The sequence below is a fragment of the Daldinia caldariorum genome (assembly GCF_022478825.1).
Source record: "Daldinia caldariorum strain CBS 122874 unplaced genomic scaffold F4812scaffold_4, whole genome shotgun sequence".
In the NCBI taxonomy this organism is placed as follows: domain Eukaryota; kingdom Fungi; phylum Ascomycota; class Sordariomycetes; order Xylariales; family Hypoxylaceae; genus Daldinia; species Daldinia caldariorum.
This window is the reverse complement of record NW_025953040.1, coordinates 609,866-627,181: the sequence shown is the minus strand read 5'-3', so window position 1 is coordinate 627,181 and position 17,316 is coordinate 609,866. Positions and strand designations below refer to the sequence as shown.

The 17,316-nt window shown below is 47.3% G+C and overlaps 4 protein-coding genes across 4 annotated transcripts; 1 reads left to right on the top strand and 3 right to left on the bottom strand.

Moving 5' to 3' along the window:
• Positions 1-4,608: 4,608 nt before the first annotated feature.
• F4812DRAFT_420296 (WD40 repeat-like protein) lies at positions 4,609-7,797 on the bottom strand. The gene has a single exon (XM_047933433.1). The coding sequence runs from the start codon at positions 7,427-7,429 to the stop codon at positions 5,228-5,230; it is 2,202 nt and encodes a 733-aa protein (XP_047792091.1). The 5' UTR covers positions 7,430-7,797; the 3' UTR covers positions 4,609-5,227.
• A 372-nt stretch (positions 7,798-8,169) lies between these two features.
• F4812DRAFT_420295 (AdoMet-dependent rRNA methyltransferase spb-1) lies at positions 8,170-11,047 on the top strand. The gene is made up of 3 exons (XM_047933432.1): positions 8,170-8,466; positions 8,537-10,310; positions 10,376-11,047. Exons 1-3 carry the CDS (start codon positions 8,299-8,301, stop codon positions 10,927-10,929), a joined length of 2,496 nt encoding a protein of 831 aa, XP_047792090.1. The 5' UTR covers positions 8,170-8,298; the 3' UTR covers positions 10,930-11,047.
• Positions 11,048-11,178: 131 nt separating this feature from the next.
• F4812DRAFT_420293 (Ebp2-domain-containing protein) lies at positions 11,179-12,903 on the bottom strand. Its single transcript, XM_047933431.1, has 2 exons — positions 11,858-12,903; positions 11,179-11,740 (listed from the first exon to the last, which is right to left on the bottom strand). Exons 1-2 carry the CDS (start codon positions 12,825-12,827, stop codon positions 11,400-11,402), a joined length of 1,311 nt encoding a protein of 436 aa, XP_047792089.1. The 5' UTR covers positions 12,828-12,903; the 3' UTR covers positions 11,179-11,399.
• A 3,503-nt stretch (positions 12,904-16,406) lies between these two features.
• F4812DRAFT_457174 (uncharacterized protein) lies at positions 16,407-17,063 on the bottom strand (the record flags this gene model as incomplete). Its single annotated transcript, XM_047937128.1, has 3 exons — positions 16,407-16,753; positions 16,823-16,830; positions 16,930-17,063. The coding sequence occupies 3 exons, from the start codon at positions 17,061-17,063 to the stop codon at positions 16,407-16,409; spliced, it is 489 nt and encodes a 162-aa protein (XP_047792088.1).
• Between the last annotated feature and the right edge of the window lie 253 nt (positions 17,064-17,316).

Sequence of the window (17,316 nt, the reverse complement as noted above, 5' to 3'; positions counted from 1 at the left end):
GCAACGTAAACAATGGCGGGAATAGCGCTTCCTTCGATAAGTCCTATAATCTCGGCAATGGCAATTATGTTGTAAAAGATGAAGGAGCTCGGTAAAGCGCGAGATTAAGGCTGGCGTAACGATGATTGACACGCCTGGTTTGAACCGCTTCCACTAGCTGCAAACGACTTTTATAACGAATGACTGGCAACGCGACTCAATCTCAATGATAAGAAAGTAGTAGCATGAGAAGTAAGTCGTTGCTGGAAGAGCCGAAAAACACGCAAAGCGGACCTTGGGTGTCGATCCAAATTCCGTAGTTCGCGTCTGGCCCTTTTTTTTCTTGTTCAAAGTATGTATATAGGCGGGAACTCTTAAAAGTCTGACGATGACGATGATGATGATAAACAACAACAAAAAGGACGTTCCTTACGCAAAATCCGGTCCGAAGAAAGCACAACCCAACCAAAAATTAAACATTCGAAAATTATTACAGTAGACTAGCGCCGCGCAAGTATTAGCTGGCGCAAGCTCATCGGCCACAAGCGACCCTGGTAAAGTCTGCGCTGGCACTGCTATTGGAGGGGGGAGGGAGAAACTGACCAATATGATACAGCGAAAGGAATACAAGGCGATCAGCTCAAGTCCTTAAAGGCCAGACAGAATAAGGCAAGATTAATTTAAGGCGGAGGTTAACCAACGAGGAGGAAATGACGATGCGAGTAATGATGGAGGCTGAAGTAGGGCTGCGGCGGCGGTGGTAGTGGTGGTAGTGGTGATGGTGGTGATAGGTGTTCTAAGACTTGTTCGATCGTGAAGCATTTCGACGTCAGTAGCGCGCGCAACCTTGGTTCTCCCGCTGATTCGACACCGATCGAAGCCTGGCCGCTGATCAAGGGGCAAGCGTTACGTGCGAATAATAGCACGACTACAGCACGTAAAAACGGCTAAGCCTGGATGGTCATATATACCTAGGTAGGTACCTAACCTAACCTAGATCTCCGCCGGAAACAGGGGGTGTGACGGAAGAAAAGAAAAGAAAGAAAACCCCCCTAGGAAACTAAAAAAGCTGGTAAAAACTAGGCCTTTTCGTGATTCTAAAAAAGAACCGAAAGTGGTGGCGGTGTGAGGTCAACGAGGGTCTCCTCGATTGGCGAATTTCCAGGCTTTTGGGACGATGTGGAGTTTTGGTCCGTTACGAGACTGGCTTGGTTATATGTATGTGCCTAACTCGAATCGAAACGCTCTTGGCCCCCACGAACTCTTGTTTTCCTTCTAGACGACTCCAGAAATAGATAGTATTAATGCTGGCGTTCTCGTAGGCTGTCTTTTACGTGTATAAGTGTAGTGGTTGGGCCGATGATGACGATGCACGAGCCTCGAGTTTTCCTCTGCTTGCCGTTTAATAAGGGGGGCACGCAGGCGGACGGGATGTAAATAATGTTTTACGTGCCCGCGCTTATGCATGTATCTGCATATGTAGGAAGATATGTCTTGGCTAAAGATCGGCTGGGGAAGGGGAAAATAATATAATAGGCAGTAAAGATATAGCAGCTAATTAGGTATTCCAGGAGGACTGCAGGAACGGACCGAACTTTCTGAGGTTTTCTCCCCGTACGGTTGCAGATACACGCGTTCGCGTCAGGTCGTTATAAATATGCGCTCGCCTTCTGGATGCAACGCTGGACCTGGGGAAGCGCGAGACCAAGAGCAAGAGGGTTAAAGGAGGGCAGGGAAGAGGGAAAGGAGATTATCATAAGATATCGTGTCAAGAAGCCATAACTATCCAGATATCCCAAATACCCAAATACCACGAGAGCCTTGTGTGTGTGTAGTATGTGTAGTACTGGTACCGGGTGCAGACAGTTTAGTTTCCGAATCTCTAATAAGAGAAAACGTGCTGTGGGTGACAAGCGAATGGGAGGCCGTTTATCATGCAGCAGCTTTAATGCAAGATGAGTTGTCCACTTTGCCGGGGTGAACTTGGGAACTTAGGAAACTTTGCTATGCTAACAAAGCCTAGCAAAGCCAGCTAACAAGCCTAAGAGTTGTGGTCAACAAGACTGACCAGACGGGGGACCTCTAAATTCTGAGTCCAACAAGCTTTTTGGGATTCGGGTCCGAGACGAAGTTTCGAGTCTGGGACGCTGTGTAACTTGGAGATATATAGGTAATTATTATGATAATTGTTAGGCTCGAGACTTGTTACGATGTTGTTGTTATTAATATCGTTATGCCCTATCAAGTCTCTAGTGTATTGTAGATCTGTTTTCGGTAGAGTTGATTGCGAGAGAGAAAAAAGAAAAGAAGTAATCAAAATAAAGTAAAATAAAAGAAAATAAAAGTGCGGCTTGACGATCCTCGATTAGAAAATTACAAGGTAAAACTCACTACTACGTTGATACTTTTTTTGGACTTTTATGACGGGCCCAACCGCCACGCGCGCGCAAACACGTCCCAAAGAGTGACATCTTCCAGGGACGAGCAGGGTTCAGGGGACTTTATTAGTATTAACGTCTTTATCTCCTGCTCAATCCCAAACCTTTTTCCAACCCTTAAGGTTATTATTCACTTGAGTCATTAACCACGATGTTTAACCACTATATCAAGTCTATTGAGTAATGGCTGGCTTCATCATCGAGACAAAAAAAAGGATTATATGACAACCCTCATTTCTGGACATCCGAATTCACGCTCTTTCGACGCTTTCTTATAATTCGAGTTTTATAGCATGGGTGAAACCTCGTACCCCCCGTATCAACATGGAAGCTCTCAGGTTTCGTTACATACTACCTCGGCTCTCTACATCATCATCATTCGAGTTGTAGGTTAATTTTTTTTCAGGTTTATTCTCGTTCAGGTACCTACCAAGAATTTAAAACAGGGACGATTGTAGGTACCTAACACATATTCTTGTGCTAGTGTCCGTCCCGTGGCTACGGGTTTTTAGTCTGCGGGCTAATGCCACGATGCGTTTTGTCTAAGACACTTGGAAGCATCACCTCATGCGGCATAACCCGTGGGGCCAGCGACCGGTTTGGTTCAAGCGTGAGAGGTACTAACGGAGAGACTGCACGATTTCGTCTTATACCTAGGTAGTCCACGACCAGCGACGACCGGTGCTACAGGAGGAAACGTACCTAGGCCCCGGGTTATCCGATGCGCTGGTGTGGTGTAATCCCAAGATACGTTCAGCTAAAAGGTCTAATCGAATTCTGCCCTTTTTCGCCTAGCTTAAGCACTTCCATACGATAGGTATCCGTCTGGTCGAAAAAAAAAAAATCGTAGAACTGCACCGGTACGCGTGCGTCGCATTACCACAGTTTGCTGTGTTGCGGATGCTGACAGGGGAGCCTGGCCGGCCGAAAGCCATTGACCAATAGCCAGCGAGGATAATTAGATCCCGATCCCCCAACCACCCGATTTTCTCATTCGGCGTAGGCTCACTGGCTCAGTACCTACAGGCTACTGTAGGTAATCAAGTACCTAGTGGTAACGCGGTTGCTATTAATAATGACGAGACTGTGTGGCCTTCATGGTTTGCATAGAGGTGCTCAACGCAAGGAAACATCGCTAGATGGATGGATGGCCTCACGAGTCGCTATAAGACGAAAAAGTTAAAAGAGCAAGAGTAATAAATAATAAGAAGAAGGAGAAGAAAAGGAAAATTGGCGTATTATTGCTTGCTTCCGCTTCCGGGTCTTTGAATATCTATGCGGCCTATGTTAGGTAGGTATCGAGCTATCCATCCACTCAGCTGTGCCCGTCAATCTATTTTATACCTTTAGGTAGGTAGGTAGGCTACGAAATCTGCGGCCATCTACCTACATACCTGTTACCTACATCAAGGTGCGGTACGGGGAAGAAGCTCCACTGCGATTTGTCTACACGCGACAGTAAACGGGCTGCATTAACTGGCGGTGAGGAGAAACGCAGCAGCGCGTTTTTTCCCTTTCTGCTCCTCTTCTACTACGTACATATGTACAAGTACCTATTCTTCCTATTAACTCGAAACCAGAGCTACATCTTACTATGTTAGCTACCTACCTTAGGTACCTGGTATGCAAGTGATTGTCTAGTCGTAGAAGTCGGTACTCGGTTCTGGAACTTTGCTGCCTTTGGCGATGATGTGATCTCGTCTAGACGAAGAGGATTAGGAGCTATGTAAGCTTAGCTTTTAGGTAGCCATGGGGTACATATTTCAGCTTACCTGTGTTAGGACACCTGCAGACGTAGGTAGGTAGGTACCTACTAGAGATACCTCATATAGGGGGGCTATTCGCCAGATTCCAAGTTTCAAGCCCCTCTAGCCCGGCAGTTTGTCAGCTGCACGCGTAGAACCCAGCGTCGACAAGCTGCTGCATATCGCGGTACTTGATAGTGGCAGTGGTTATGTCTGCATGCATGCAGCCCTACAGGTATGTAGGTAGGTAGGCACCTAAGGCAAATGACAAGCAGCGAGCTGGATGCGTGATTGGGTCGAATAAAATGCCCAAGATTGACCGAATTCCATGAATCTCGTCGCTGATTTGCTCGAGCTAGATGGGATTGCGTCGTAGCTTGACGTATAAGAGAGCGTTGCTTGATCATGTTTTAAATAGCAGAAGTCTCCCTGCGTCGGTGGTAGGTTGTAGGTATATTTGTAGGGAGGTATAATGACCACCTCTAACTTATGATATGGATTTTTAAGAGCTTACTGCAGAATGCTTTAGCGTGGAATGTCGAGATCTTGCAGAATTAGCTTGTAAAGTCAGCATGACCCGATGATATAGCATCACTACCTCCTATGTTGTTAGACTTGGGCGTCGGGCTTGCATTTTACTTGCGTCATCAAACCTAAACTACTCTTCCATAGCTATTGTATATACCATACTCAGCAACAATCTGTGTAGTTCGAAATCGAACCACTATAGAAAACATTAAGCTTCTGCTTCAACTACTTTTCATCAAGACTTCGTCCGAGAAAGCTTAGTGCGCATAGCATTAAGGGTTCACACCGCAGGAACATCGACATCATACTGCATCAAAACGTTCACCAGAAAGCTAGACTAACGTCGAATGATTAAAAAGCCGACTTTTGTAGTACTGGGGTTTCATTAAATCTGAACTCATACACACAGAAAGGAGCTTATCTGTCAAGCTCTAAAGCAAATATAGGGGTATAATCCAGAGCTTATAACGCTCAATGCTGAATACTTGTTTCCCGTCCGACGCCATGCCATAATGTCGGCCTTAACTTTCCACCTTTTCACTCCTCATCGTCATCGGCCTGGTCCCAATCGTCTCCGACATCCGCCCAGCCGCACCCCCAACGTCGACCACCCGTCTCGCCGCCTGTCCTCAGGTCCGCCGCCTCGTCTCTCCCTTCGCTCCAACACCGAATCAAAAAGTCATCACCCACCGTCACAAGCTTACCCTCGCTCGTCCAGGTCAACGCGCCAACTTCGCTCTCATGCCCACGCACTAGCGGTGTTCCCATTCGAACGATAGGTATATCGTCGTTGAGTCTGGTAGAGAGATTTGCGATACTATTGGTCCTTGACAGCGGCCTGCGTGTGGCATTCGAGTCGATAGAGGAGAAGCTCAAGTTCAATGCCGGTCGTTGCTGAGAAACACCTATCGTAGAGTCTTCCAAACTTAGAGAGCCCATCGCACCTAAAAGATCATCTCTAAAATATCGTTCCTGTGTAGGAAACAACATGGCACAACAGTCGCTGCTCCCTACGGCTAAGAGCTCGCTTTTACCATCACGGGTAGGCCTAACGGCAGCCTTGACGTAAAAGCTGGCCGCGTGAAACGACGAATGCCGGAATCCGTACAGCGGGCCTAGACCTTGATGAGGTACCGCATTGTGTCGTCGTCGGGGTGGCTCGCCGTTCCGTGTAGACATCTCTGGGGCATGTCCCAGTATGAGGTGGGCAGTTGAATATGCATACACAGTATTGTCCTTGCACACCGCATATAGTCGAGAGGCATCAGTATTGAGCGCTAGGGACGAAATCCCGAAGGGTCTCCAATGCTGATGCGAAGAAGGTGGGGTAGTAACCGATAATGGAGAGGGAACTTTCTGGCGTGAAGAGTGTATGGCACGGATATCCCAAAGTTTGATAGAGGCATCTGCCTCACAAGCGGTAAGCAGCAAGTGCTCCTGTCCTGAAGGTAAGAACTCAAGTGCTGTAACAGATACATCGCCTACTCGGTTTGGTAGCTCGCGATGCGATGGAATATCCCCAGGTCCGAGGTTAGATGCCTGCTGAGCTTGACGTGATGTACGTGCATGAGCGTGATATAGACTATTTACCGCGCAACCTTGCTTGGGGGCCGGGCAACGGTATCGTAGAGCGATTTCGCGTTCCTCTGGTGCCAATATATCCTGTACTGGCTTCCCTGCGCAACGAAGATCCCATATCTGAACACTGCCGTCACGAGAAGACGTCGCGAGAACGCTGCCGTCGGATTTACCTGGTTGGAAACGAACTTGCTTGAGAGACGCTGTATGATTTTGGAGAATTGCAATTGGAGTTTGTGTTATCATATCTATAACTCTTCCTGTCTGATCGCCAGACGCAGTAGCTAGACGGTAGTCGTCGTTAGAGAAGGACAGGTCGATGATAGCATTGGTATGGGCCTGGAAGCATAGATGAATGTTGCGAAAGGGCTCGGACGGATTGCCAGATGATTCAAGCAAACGAACGCGGCCTTCCTCATCTCCTACTGCGGTCAAGCTATTCTTATGACAGGCGGCCACACAAAATGGTATACATCGGCCTTGACTATCGTGGCTGTTGCATGAGTGAACATCATCCGGCTTGCTGTAAAAGTCGGCAGTATCAATTCGCCAGTCTGGGGTGGGGAAAGACATGAAAGAATATCCAGCTCGAGGCATTCCCCCTAGTTGTCTTTGCGCAAGTTGGCCGGCAAGGCCCCGACTCGTCAGAGGTACGAGTCGGTTGATTGGCTTTGGCCACGATGGGAGTTCATCCTCACTGATATCATCATCATCATCATCCAATTCGATATCCTCCTGACTAGAGCGAATAGATCTAATTGGGCTGAGCAAGGCTGACCGGGTATTTGACAATGCATCGGATCCAATATGGTTCGGCTGACAAGCTAAAGGGGGTCGGCAAGGCGAAGAGTCGGGAGTATGGTTGAACTTTCGTCTCTTTGGTATTGGGGCATCTACAGCATCGATATTCTCATCTCGAATATGTTCTTCAGAATAAGGTCTTAAGGGACTAGAGGGAGCAGGCGTTTGATAACGGTTCAACTCAGGGGCGGCAAGGTCCTGAAGAGCTTTTCTTGCCGGACTGATTCGCGTAGGGACTCGAGACCGAGGAGTGAAGAATCTTTGGAACTTCCTTGGAGTAATAGATGGGTTTCTTCTCTCCTTACCATTGTTGACTCTAGGAGGCGATAGGAGTCTTGAGCTTGATGCATTGTCGGCCATTATAGCTTCTGTTTCTGTTTCTGTTTTTGCTTCGGTTTTCGGCTTTGGCTTCGGCTTTCTATCAGGTCCACAACCTGCCTCCGAAAGAAGGACAGATGCCACCAATGCCTTTAAACCCTTGAAACCAGATATCTAGTATCAAGAGAATAGATGGAGACTATTTTAACATAATAGAGGAGAAAGGATAATTAAGATAAGGTTGAATTGACTTGAAAAAGATAACGAAGTGAAAGGTCACGGTGGGGAAAGAAAAAAAGATAGTAGTAGGTAAGGGTTCTGGTTCTGGGTCTGGTTCTGGTTCGGAGGTAAGAAGTTTGAATTAAACAGAAGTAGATACCTTAGGTTAGGTACGTATCGTATCCATCGACACGCCCGCGAAAAGACGCGAGAAACACGAAAAAACCACTTACATGACCCAAAAAGGGAATGACGTTTTAGAGACCAGGGTCTAGCGCGTGGATCCTGCTATTAGTACTGTGTAGTACTGTGTCTGCACTTAAAATTGAGGTGGCTGTGGCGCGTGCTAAGAGCGGCTATTACCTAAAGCCGTAACCAGCTACCCTGAATTAGCCAATTAGCACCACTTATTTTTGCCTTGCGAGCCGGGTACAGTACGAGCAACTATGATTTCACACGTATAATTATGTACTCATGTACTGGTCAATGCGCCACCGATAAATCCGCCAAGAGTTTTTATCGACATTCTGGTCCACTGATAAGCTTATCAAAGAAATAATTCTGGAAATTTTCCCAGGAATCGATGCGGGACGCATGAACATGAACAGATTGCGCCAGCAATAAATTATTCGAAGCCGATCAATCATTACCCGTGTTCACTTGGCGAATCTTAGATCGCCGCTTGAATCACTATGGCGATTCAGAAGAAACACGGTAAAGGTCGTCTCGACAAGTGGTATAAGTTAGCCAAGGAGAAGGGATACCGAGCTCGAGCTGCCTTCAAGTTGATCCAACTGAATAAGAAATATGGCTTCCTCGAGAAGAGTAAGGTCCTTCTGGATCTTTGCGCCGCTCCTGGTGTAAGTCATAAATCATATATATACCTAATATATATAAGACGAGAGAACATCAATTAACTGTCCCTTATAGTCATGGTGTCAGGTAGCCGCAGAGGCTATGCCTGCGAACAGTCTTATTATTGGAGTCGATCTCTCCCCGATCAAACCTATTCCTAAGGTCATAACCTTCCAGAGCGATATTACTACCGAAAAGTGCCGTGCGACGATCCGACAACATTTAAAGACGTGGAAAGCTGATACCGTACTTCACGATGGTGCTCCCAACGTTGGTACCGCTTGGGTTCAGGACTCCTTCAACCAGGCAGAACTCGCTCTTCAATCGATGAAGTTGGCAACGGAGTTTCTAGTCGAGGGCGGTACATTCGTCACAAAGGTTTTCAGATCGAAGGAGTACAACAAGCTCCTCTGGGTCTTCAACCAGCTGTTTACAAAAGTCGAATCGACGAAACCCCCGTCTTCGAGAAACGTGTCCGCTGAAATTTTCGTTGTATGTCGTGGATATAAGGCTCCGAAGCATCTCGACCCGAAGTTCCTTGATCCGCGGGCAGTATTTGCCGAACTGGTGGAACAGGCTCCGAATAACGAGGCGAAGGTCTTCAAACCCGAGATTAAGAAGCGAAAGAGAGGAGGTTACGAAGAGGGCGACTATACCCAGTTCAAGGAAATTCCAGCAAGCCAATTTATTGAGACTGTTGATCCTATAGCCATACTTGGTAGCTATAACAAGCTCTCCTTTGAGCAGCCTAAGAACGGCGATGTGGCGCTTGCTGCGCTGGACAAGATGCCAGAAACCACAGAAGAAATCAGGATTTGTTGCGCGGACTTGAAAGTTTTGGGCCGGAGAGAATTCAAGATTCTACTTAAGTGGAGGTTGAAGGCCCGTGAAGCTTTTGGTTTACCGACAAAAAAGACCACACAACCCGCTGAACCCGAGGAAGAAGTTGCTGAAGTCGAATCTATGGACGAGGAACTCAAGATTCAGGAGGAGCTGCAAGCATTGAAAGACAAGGAAAGTGCTAAGAAGAAGCGTGAGCGACGGAAAGAGAATGAGAAGAAGCAAAAAGAGATCGTACGAATGCAATTGCACATGGTTGCACCCATGGATATCGGTATGGAACAAGATGGTCCTGCTGGTCCCGATTCCATGTTTGCTCTAAAGGCCATCGATAAGCACGGAGCTGTTAATAAGATCGCAAAGGGAAAGATGGCCATCCTCAAAGAATCAGACGCTAGGAAAGACAGAGATAGCGGTATTGGATCTTCAGGCGAAACAGACGACGAAGAAGACGAGGAGGAAGACCGTCTAGAACGCGAGCTTGATAGCATGTATGATCAGTACAGGGAACGGAAAGCAGAGTCAGACGCGAAATACCGAGCGAAGAAAGCGCGGCAAGAGCATGACGATGACGAGTGGGAAGGAGTATCAGCCGACGAACACCAGTCCAGCGACGATGACAAGTTGGACGAGGATAGCAGCGATGACTCTGACGATGATGAAGACTCGGGTCCCTCAAAGCCGCTCCTTACTGATTTAGATAACCAGCCTGCGGGGTCTGGGGGCCTTTCAAAGCGAGCTTCTAACTTTTTCAGTCAGGATATCTTCAAAGATATACCAGGCATTCTTGATGAGCCTAACGATAAGATGGATGTTGATGAGGATGAGTCTCCTAAACCCACTATAACAAAGGAGAAACAAAAGCCCAAGAAGGAAAAGTCAAAGAAGGCTAAAGCCGAGGCACCTTCTGAATCAGACGATGAGGATGGATTCAAAGTCGTTAAGAAGCATCAGAATATAGAGGAACGTTGGGAAGACGAAGATAAACGCCGACCTGACGGAACGCTTGGTAAGTTCCCGTTACTTCCTAAATAGCCCCTTTGGTGATCACATGTATGCTAACAGGCATGACAGACATCGATATCATTACCGCGGAAGCGATGACGCTCGCGCACCAGCTCGCGACGGGCCAAAAGACCAGCTACGACGTGATCGACGACGGGTTTAACAAGCACGCGTTCCGGGACCGCGACGGCCTGCCGGAGTGGTTCGTCGACGACGAGAGCCAGCACGACAGGCCGCAGAAGCCCATCACGAAGGCGGCGGCGGCGGCGATCAAGGAGAAGCTGCGGGCGCTCAACGCGCGGCCCATCAAGAAGGTGCGCGAGGCCAAGGCGCGCAAGAAGTTCAAGGCGGCGCAGCGCCTCGAGAAGCTCAAGAAGAAGTCGGACCTGCTGGCCAGCGAGGAGGGCATGACGGAGAAGGAGAAGGCCGACAGCATCACCAAGTTGCTGGCCAAGGCCGCCAAGAAGAAGCCCAGCAGGCAGCCCGCCAAGCTGGTCGTGGCCAGGGGCCTGAATAGGGGTATCAAGGGCCGGCCGAAGGGCGTGAAGGGCAGGTATAAGATTGTGGACGCTAGGATGAAGAAGGAGCTTAGGGCGCAGAAGAGGATTGCTAAGCGCAAGTAGCATATATCAAATATTACCTAGGTGTCTTATATAATGTAGGAGATGTTGCAGGGCTCGTAAACCGTATATATTCAAAGAATCTTTTCAGTGGACTCGTTGTTTTTGCATTATATTCCGGGCGTGATACAGGTGCATAGGTACATACCTTAGATACCTACCTATACTCATACTCTTGTCATTTCTTACGATTGGTAACTGCCTTTAAAAGGCGTATAAGACACGTTGTGATAGTTCACCAAGCGAGAAATATTTTCAACGCAGAGCAAGAGAAATTGTATTTTCCCCAAGCATAACATAACTCCTTGATTTTGTGAGGCTACTTTGGTATCTCTACGACAAATTATGTTGTTGTTGTTCTTTTTTATCCCAAGTCCGAGCGGAAACCTCTTGACTTCATGTACCTTACTTCCTTCCCCCCTCAACCCCTCTCCTCAGGTTAAACTCCCTAGGTACCTTAGGAGGTATGTACACTACCGCTTACCCGCGTTCCTCCGACTCTTGCCCAGACGGGGCTTAACGGGCTTCCCGCCCTTCTTCGCACCGGCGCCGGCGGCGCCGCCAGCCTTCATCTTGCGCGGGTTGAAGGAGCTCAGGTCGCCGGAGCTGAGGGCGTCGCCGGACTTGGCGTGGCGCTTCTTGCCGCCGAAGCCGTACTTCTCGTTCTTCTTCTGGCGCTTGGCGCCCGCGCGCTCGCCGTCCTTGCCCCGCGAGAAGGCGCGCTGCGCGTTGTGCTTGCTCAGCTCGTTGTCGACGCCCACGTCGAACAGGTCCGCCTCGGAGGTGCCGAGGTCGCCGGAGGATTCTTGGCGTTCTGAAGCGGTGGTGGTATTATCGTTAGTTATCGTGACATCGAAGTAGGGACAAGAAAAAAAAAAAGAAAAAAAAAATAACACGGGGTAGGTAGGTAGATAGGTAGGTAGGTACTTACTCCTCTTGAGCGTCTTAATCTTCTCGAGCGTCTCACGCTTGGCCTTCTGCCGCTCCTGGAGCTTGGCGACCTGGACCTGCTTGCCGAACTTCTTGAGGTCGCGCTGCTTGCGGGCCTCGGCGGAGGCCTTCTTGGCGCTGGCCTCCTCGATGAGCTTGGCCTTGACCTTCTCCATGTGGCCGTCGTCCTTGACCATCTCGGCGAAGTAGTCCGTCGGCCGGGAGAAGGGCACGCCCTCGGCCTTGAGCAGCGCGCGCGCGCGCTTCGCGGCGTCGAGGCTCTGCGCGTAGAAGGCAAGCTCCCGCTTGAGGTCGTCCTGGATGTCCTCGATGCCGTCGGCCGTGGGCTCGGCGCTGACTATGCTCTGGTGCGTTGCGAAGGGGACGGATTTGTCGGTGGGTATGGCTATGCGGTTTAGGGAGGCGAGGAGTGCGGAGGTGTTGTTGATGGTGAGGCGTGAGTGTGGGACGAGATCTTCCTTTTCTTCGTCTGGTAGATCTTCTAAGTCTGACATGGGTATATCTTCATCGTCTTCCTCCTCCTCTTCCTCTTCTTCCTCATGCTCATCCTCATCAGCGTTATTCTTCTTCTTCTTCTCATTTGTCTTCGCATTATTCGCTTTTAATGCAGATTTCCGCGGGCGCTCAATCTTTTCCTCGAGATCTATTGAAGAATCGGAGCTGTCGCTTTCATCTAAAGCCTCAAAGTCGATATGTCCCTCCTCGTTATCTTCTTCTTCGGAATCTTCCTCGGCCTCGTCGTCGATAAGTCTTGAGTCGCCGTCGACCTTGTCCTCATCTTCATCGACGCCTTCCCAATCGCCATCTTCTTCACGATCCGCCCCACCATTCTTAGGTTCCTTTTCTTGCCTCTTCTTAATTCTTTCCTTATGCTTCTTCTTTTCCTTCAATTTCTTGAAGTCGACACCTTTCTCTGCCGCAAGGGCAACTTTAAGCTTGCTTTTGCCCATAGTGGTAGTTTCAATTGAGAATGGTTGTATTTGGTTGGTTGATTACGATTGGATTGCGATTAAACGTGAACTTTTCCGACTGATAACTTTAATATTCAGAACTTTTTTTTTTCTGCCGATAAGCTAGATTAAGTGTGGCTATTATCTAATGTGGCTGATGAAGGCGGTGTGATTTTAGTTGCAGGGTTGGCCCACTGTACATATATACATTCAAATATGTAAAGGTGGGGCCGACTTCACTTCACTTCACTTCAAACTTGAGCCTCAACTTAAAGTTCACCAAGCTTAGGAACACTTCTACAATGATAACTCTCACACAGAAACACAATTCATAGGAGTTTAATCAATGCTATTTTCAATTTAATTCTATTGCTTCTTTTTTGACCTGCTCAAATCCTCCTAAGCGACCTGCGATAACCGTACTCTATGTGATTACGTAAGATAGGGGCTGTAGTATACGGGCCAACATAGGGGTAACAATGTCAAAGTATGCGTCGCTGTAAAACTAGCGTGCTCTTAGAATGTACAATAACGTAGATAAGATTACAAGTTTTTAGATGAGGGATATGGTTGTGACTTCAGGGATCATCGCCCACCACCGGCGTGACGTACATCGGTGAGATCGCCTAAGATAAGGTACGAAGATTCCTAAATGAAGTCTTACCAAGCCATCTAATATGAAAACTCACTTATAAACAAACTTCATACTTCATTTCACGGTCTATGTGGGTGCAGTCATGTTATTATGAGAGGGTGGGTTCATTCATATCGTGAGTTCTGTCTCATGTATAGAATAACACGAAATGACCCAAAGAAACCACCAAGGAAATAACTGTGGTGTAGGAGTTCCGCAGTCAAGAGCGTAGCAGTGACGTCTGACTTATCTCCTCCTCATAACGGCCAAGGATCCCGAATCCTGTCCTATGCCAATCCTCCTATCCACCACAAGAAAAAGAAAAGAAAACCGATATCCCCTCCCTCCAATGCCAATGACCAATCCATGCTCGTGTACATGACTAGGTAGAGTCAGCCAACCTCAAGAATCATCTAAAGAGTTAGTTAGCATGTCTATTATTAGTCGCCTTTGGTGGAGGACTTACCTATGAAGATGTCCCTAGCTTGCTGAAGACCTTGTGTTTGAAAGCCCTTCAGTTCATCCACTTGGCCCATATAGTCCATTTGGACTTTCCCTTTTCGGAGTTGCGCTCCTCAAATTCAGACTCGTCGGAGTCAACAGCTCGAGTGCTGTGTTTCTTGGCCTTTTTCTTAGGCTTCTCCAATTCGGAATCGGAGCCGGTATCCCGAGAGGTGTACTTTCTGCCCTTCGTCTTCTGATGTTTCTCAGACTCGGAATCGGAGTCAGTGTCGTAATAATGGTATTTGCTGCCCTTTTTTTTCTTAGGCTTCTCTCGTTCCGATTCAGAGCCGGATTCTTTATATTCCCTCTCCAATTTCTCTTTAGCCTCCCGCATCAGCTGCTCTTCGCGGCGTTGGGCCTGCTGAACCTGCGCGCCAAGTCCCTTGAATTGGTTTCTTAAAGCCCGAATGGCTTGCAAATTCTTCAGGGCTTCAGCATCAGCGTCGTCTTGGGTGCTGACTTTGGCGGTTTTCGCCTGCGAACTCTTCTGACCGTCACGAAGCATGTTGGTAGATGGTAGTCGACTTTTAAGAAGTAGTCAAAGTAGAAGAGAAAGTAGAGTGGAAAGGGCTGCTGCAGAAGGTAGATGTAGTAGTGTTATAGTAAAGTGGTGTGCCAGGTAGATGACTTGAGGCAGTAGGAGAGAGGTAGAAGAAGAGGAGAGCTTGGTAGTCTTTTTTTGATGAGAGGGAAAGATTGGAATTGAGTTACAGGCGGGAGGGAAGAGGTGTTTATATAGTTTTTTTTCACGACCTGCCTTACGCCTTGCAGCTGTTACTAGCGTGTTTCCGTATCTACGCAACTGAAGTTTTTACCATCTTGCGCACCTACTTTGGCAGTTGCTGTGACTCGTAACTACCTAAGGTACCTCTTGTTGCTGAAGTTTGTGGAGCCCAGTAAGTGCTGAACAGCTCAAACCAGACCAACTGCCAACCTGACTCCAAAATAGCATCTCGGGTGGGGCAAACATTTGCAACTTAGGAGATTTACCACAGTGTCGGTAGATAATCGGCCATAAGGGTTGTTACGATGCGTTAAAGCTGTTGCCATGTGATAAACGGCAGGTGATATACGCAAGTGCCCATTTAGATGGTATGTCACGACCTTTTGGATGATGTTTAGCGTACTTATGTACCTAGGTACCCGTCCAGGTGCGCAACTGCTTTTCTAGAGAGCTGAACATTAGATACTTAGGTACACAGTTAGTTCGAGAGGTCAACTAGATAAGTAGTTGTGACAAATACGACCTGGCCAATGCGTAAAAAAGATAGCACACAGAAAGTGCGATGAGTTGTACGAAAGTTACAGGGCCTGGGTGGTTGTGACAGTGTGTTGGTTGAAGTGATGAGCTCGAGGCAGAAAACAACTGTAAGATCAATGTGCTGAAGTTCATCAGTGGCCAGTGCCGTTGTCGGTGTTTGATCCTCGTATAAGTATTGATAAGTTACTCTGGTTGATCCTTTACTGGATCTCCTAACCAAGCATCGTGATGTCCAAGGATGTTGGCTAGCGCTTGAATCATATCGAGAACATATTCAAAAAAGGAGGTTTATGCTATCATTTTAGCCACCTTGTGATAACTAGAAATGTGATGAACAGTAGGAAATGTGACCATCATCACGATGTTAACCTTCCAATATAATTGTACTAGCTATATAGGCAGGGGTATCAAAAGTTCATTTTTCGTGCAAGTTTCGCAAGCAATAACATGAGATGCCGTACATGATTACGATATTGTGAACCGCCTGGATGTTCGAGGAAGCCAAAGTATATCTAGTCCCAGTATACGTAAAAGATACCTAAGTAAAGGATGTAAATATTTTTCACCGAAACCTGTTCTGGACATGGGTTGGACTTTTCATAAATACAGGAGCTATACTTACGTCTTGGTCACTGTTTATATATTTGAAGGGGTGGTATATTTGTCCTATATTATGCTACTCGTTTGTTAAGAGAAGATTGCACTTATTAGGTACCTACCTCTCCAGCATACATGCTAAAAGAACAAACCAAACTGGTAGATATGTACATCCGGTCTTAACAGCATGAGGAGTTTTACATCACATAATGTGACTTCGGTAAAGGTAAAATGAAAGTAGGTAATAGAGGGATATGTACCAGTGTGCTCGGGGTAACGTAAATAAATATTGTTGGCTTAGGTACCTACCTAGGTACCTTGCATGAAAACCAATAAGTTATCATCATTAAATGACATTAGACGAAATGTTGGATACTCCTAATATTGAAGCAATCTCGACACATTCAAGCAATCATGGCATCAAAGTGGCGTTGCAATCTCATATTGCATTGAGGGAATAGGTTATAGGTCTATCTAGGTGTCAGGTACTGTAACAATCTATGGACCTATCTCTAATTCCCACTCCTCCACTCCTTTCCTCCATCCCACTCCAAGCTATTCGTAAGACATCTGCTTACTCGCTCTAGTCATCACGAAGGTTCTTGTACACAACTCTAGCCGTCAGATGATCCATTGCCTTGGAGCTGCTGACCTTGGGCTCCGGAGAATGCTTCGCGCGCTTACGAGCCGGGCCGGTTTGCTTCTTTCCACGCTTCTTCGGCTTGACCTCCTCTTCACTGTATTTATCATAGATGCCATCGTACTGCTCCGAGTCGGAGGACGGTAACCCTGATTCCTCACGATATTGACGTCTTTCAAGTCTTCCATTGCGTAATGATTGGTGCGGTTTCCAGGTGTTGAAGGGGTCGTCATTCGAAGGCCCCGCCAAGGGTTGAAGAAGCTCCTCGCCTGTCGGGCCAAACAGCCAAGCTATTAATATATTATTAACAGTAGGCTTTTAGGTATTTGTATTATTTTAACCATTTTTTGATGACTTACGTTCACGGCTTGATTTGACGTCAGAGTCAGAATCATTGTAGAAGAGTCGGGCACGGGAAGAAAGTTTCTTTGCTTTCTTTTCCTTCTTCTTGGTTGGGGTCTCTTACTTCTCCTGAGATCGGTTACCCTTAGACTTGGATGCTTGAGTACGTCGGCTAGAAGCCTTAGAAGTATTTTCGTCATCAATAGGAATCGGGTTCTCGCGAGATCCCTTTTTGTGGCCTGCTGCCTTGTTCGCCATTGTCGAGATATGGGCGATAGTGTTATCTTTTTTTCCGAGATTGCAAGATGTAAACAGACAAGCAGGCAGTTACTCGTGAAGATAGGTAGGTAGTTATGATATGTCAGAGAGGAATCACAGAAATATCTAGAGACGATGTGTAAGAGTTCGGAAGATAGCTATCAAACCGCTACACTACCAAAAAGTAGATCGATGTCAACTCGAGGGGTTGACGATGCTATATCCACCTATAAGGACCGTACCGTGACAGTCA

What these genes read in the sequence shown, in the direction of transcription:
- F4812DRAFT_420296 (XM_047933433.1), bottom strand. Translation starts at nt 7,429, where the DNA reads ATGGCCGACAATGCATCAAGCTCAAGACTCCTATCGCCTCCTAGAGTC.
- F4812DRAFT_420293 (XM_047933431.1), bottom strand. Translation starts at nt 12,827, where the DNA reads ATGGGCAAAAGCAAGCTTAAAGTTGCCCTTGCGGCAGAGAAAGGTGTC. An exon ending in GATTAAGACGCTCAAGAGGA is followed by an intron (nt 11,741 to 11,857) that starts GTAAGTACCTAC and finishes CCACCGCTTCAG; the next exon opens with AACGCCAAGAATCCTCCGGC.
- F4812DRAFT_420295 (XM_047933432.1), top strand. Translation starts at nt 8,299, where the DNA reads ATGGCGATTCAGAAGAAACACGGTAAAGGTCGTCTCGACAAGTGGTAT. An exon ending in ATCTTTGCGCCGCTCCTGGT is followed by an intron (nt 8,467 to 8,536) that starts GTAAGTCATAAA and finishes TGTCCCTTATAG; the next exon opens with TCATGGTGTCAGGTAGCCGC. An exon ending in CCGACCTGACGGAACGCTTG is followed by an intron (nt 10,311 to 10,375) that starts GTAAGTTCCCGT and finishes CAGGCATGACAG; the next exon opens with ACATCGATATCATTACCGCG.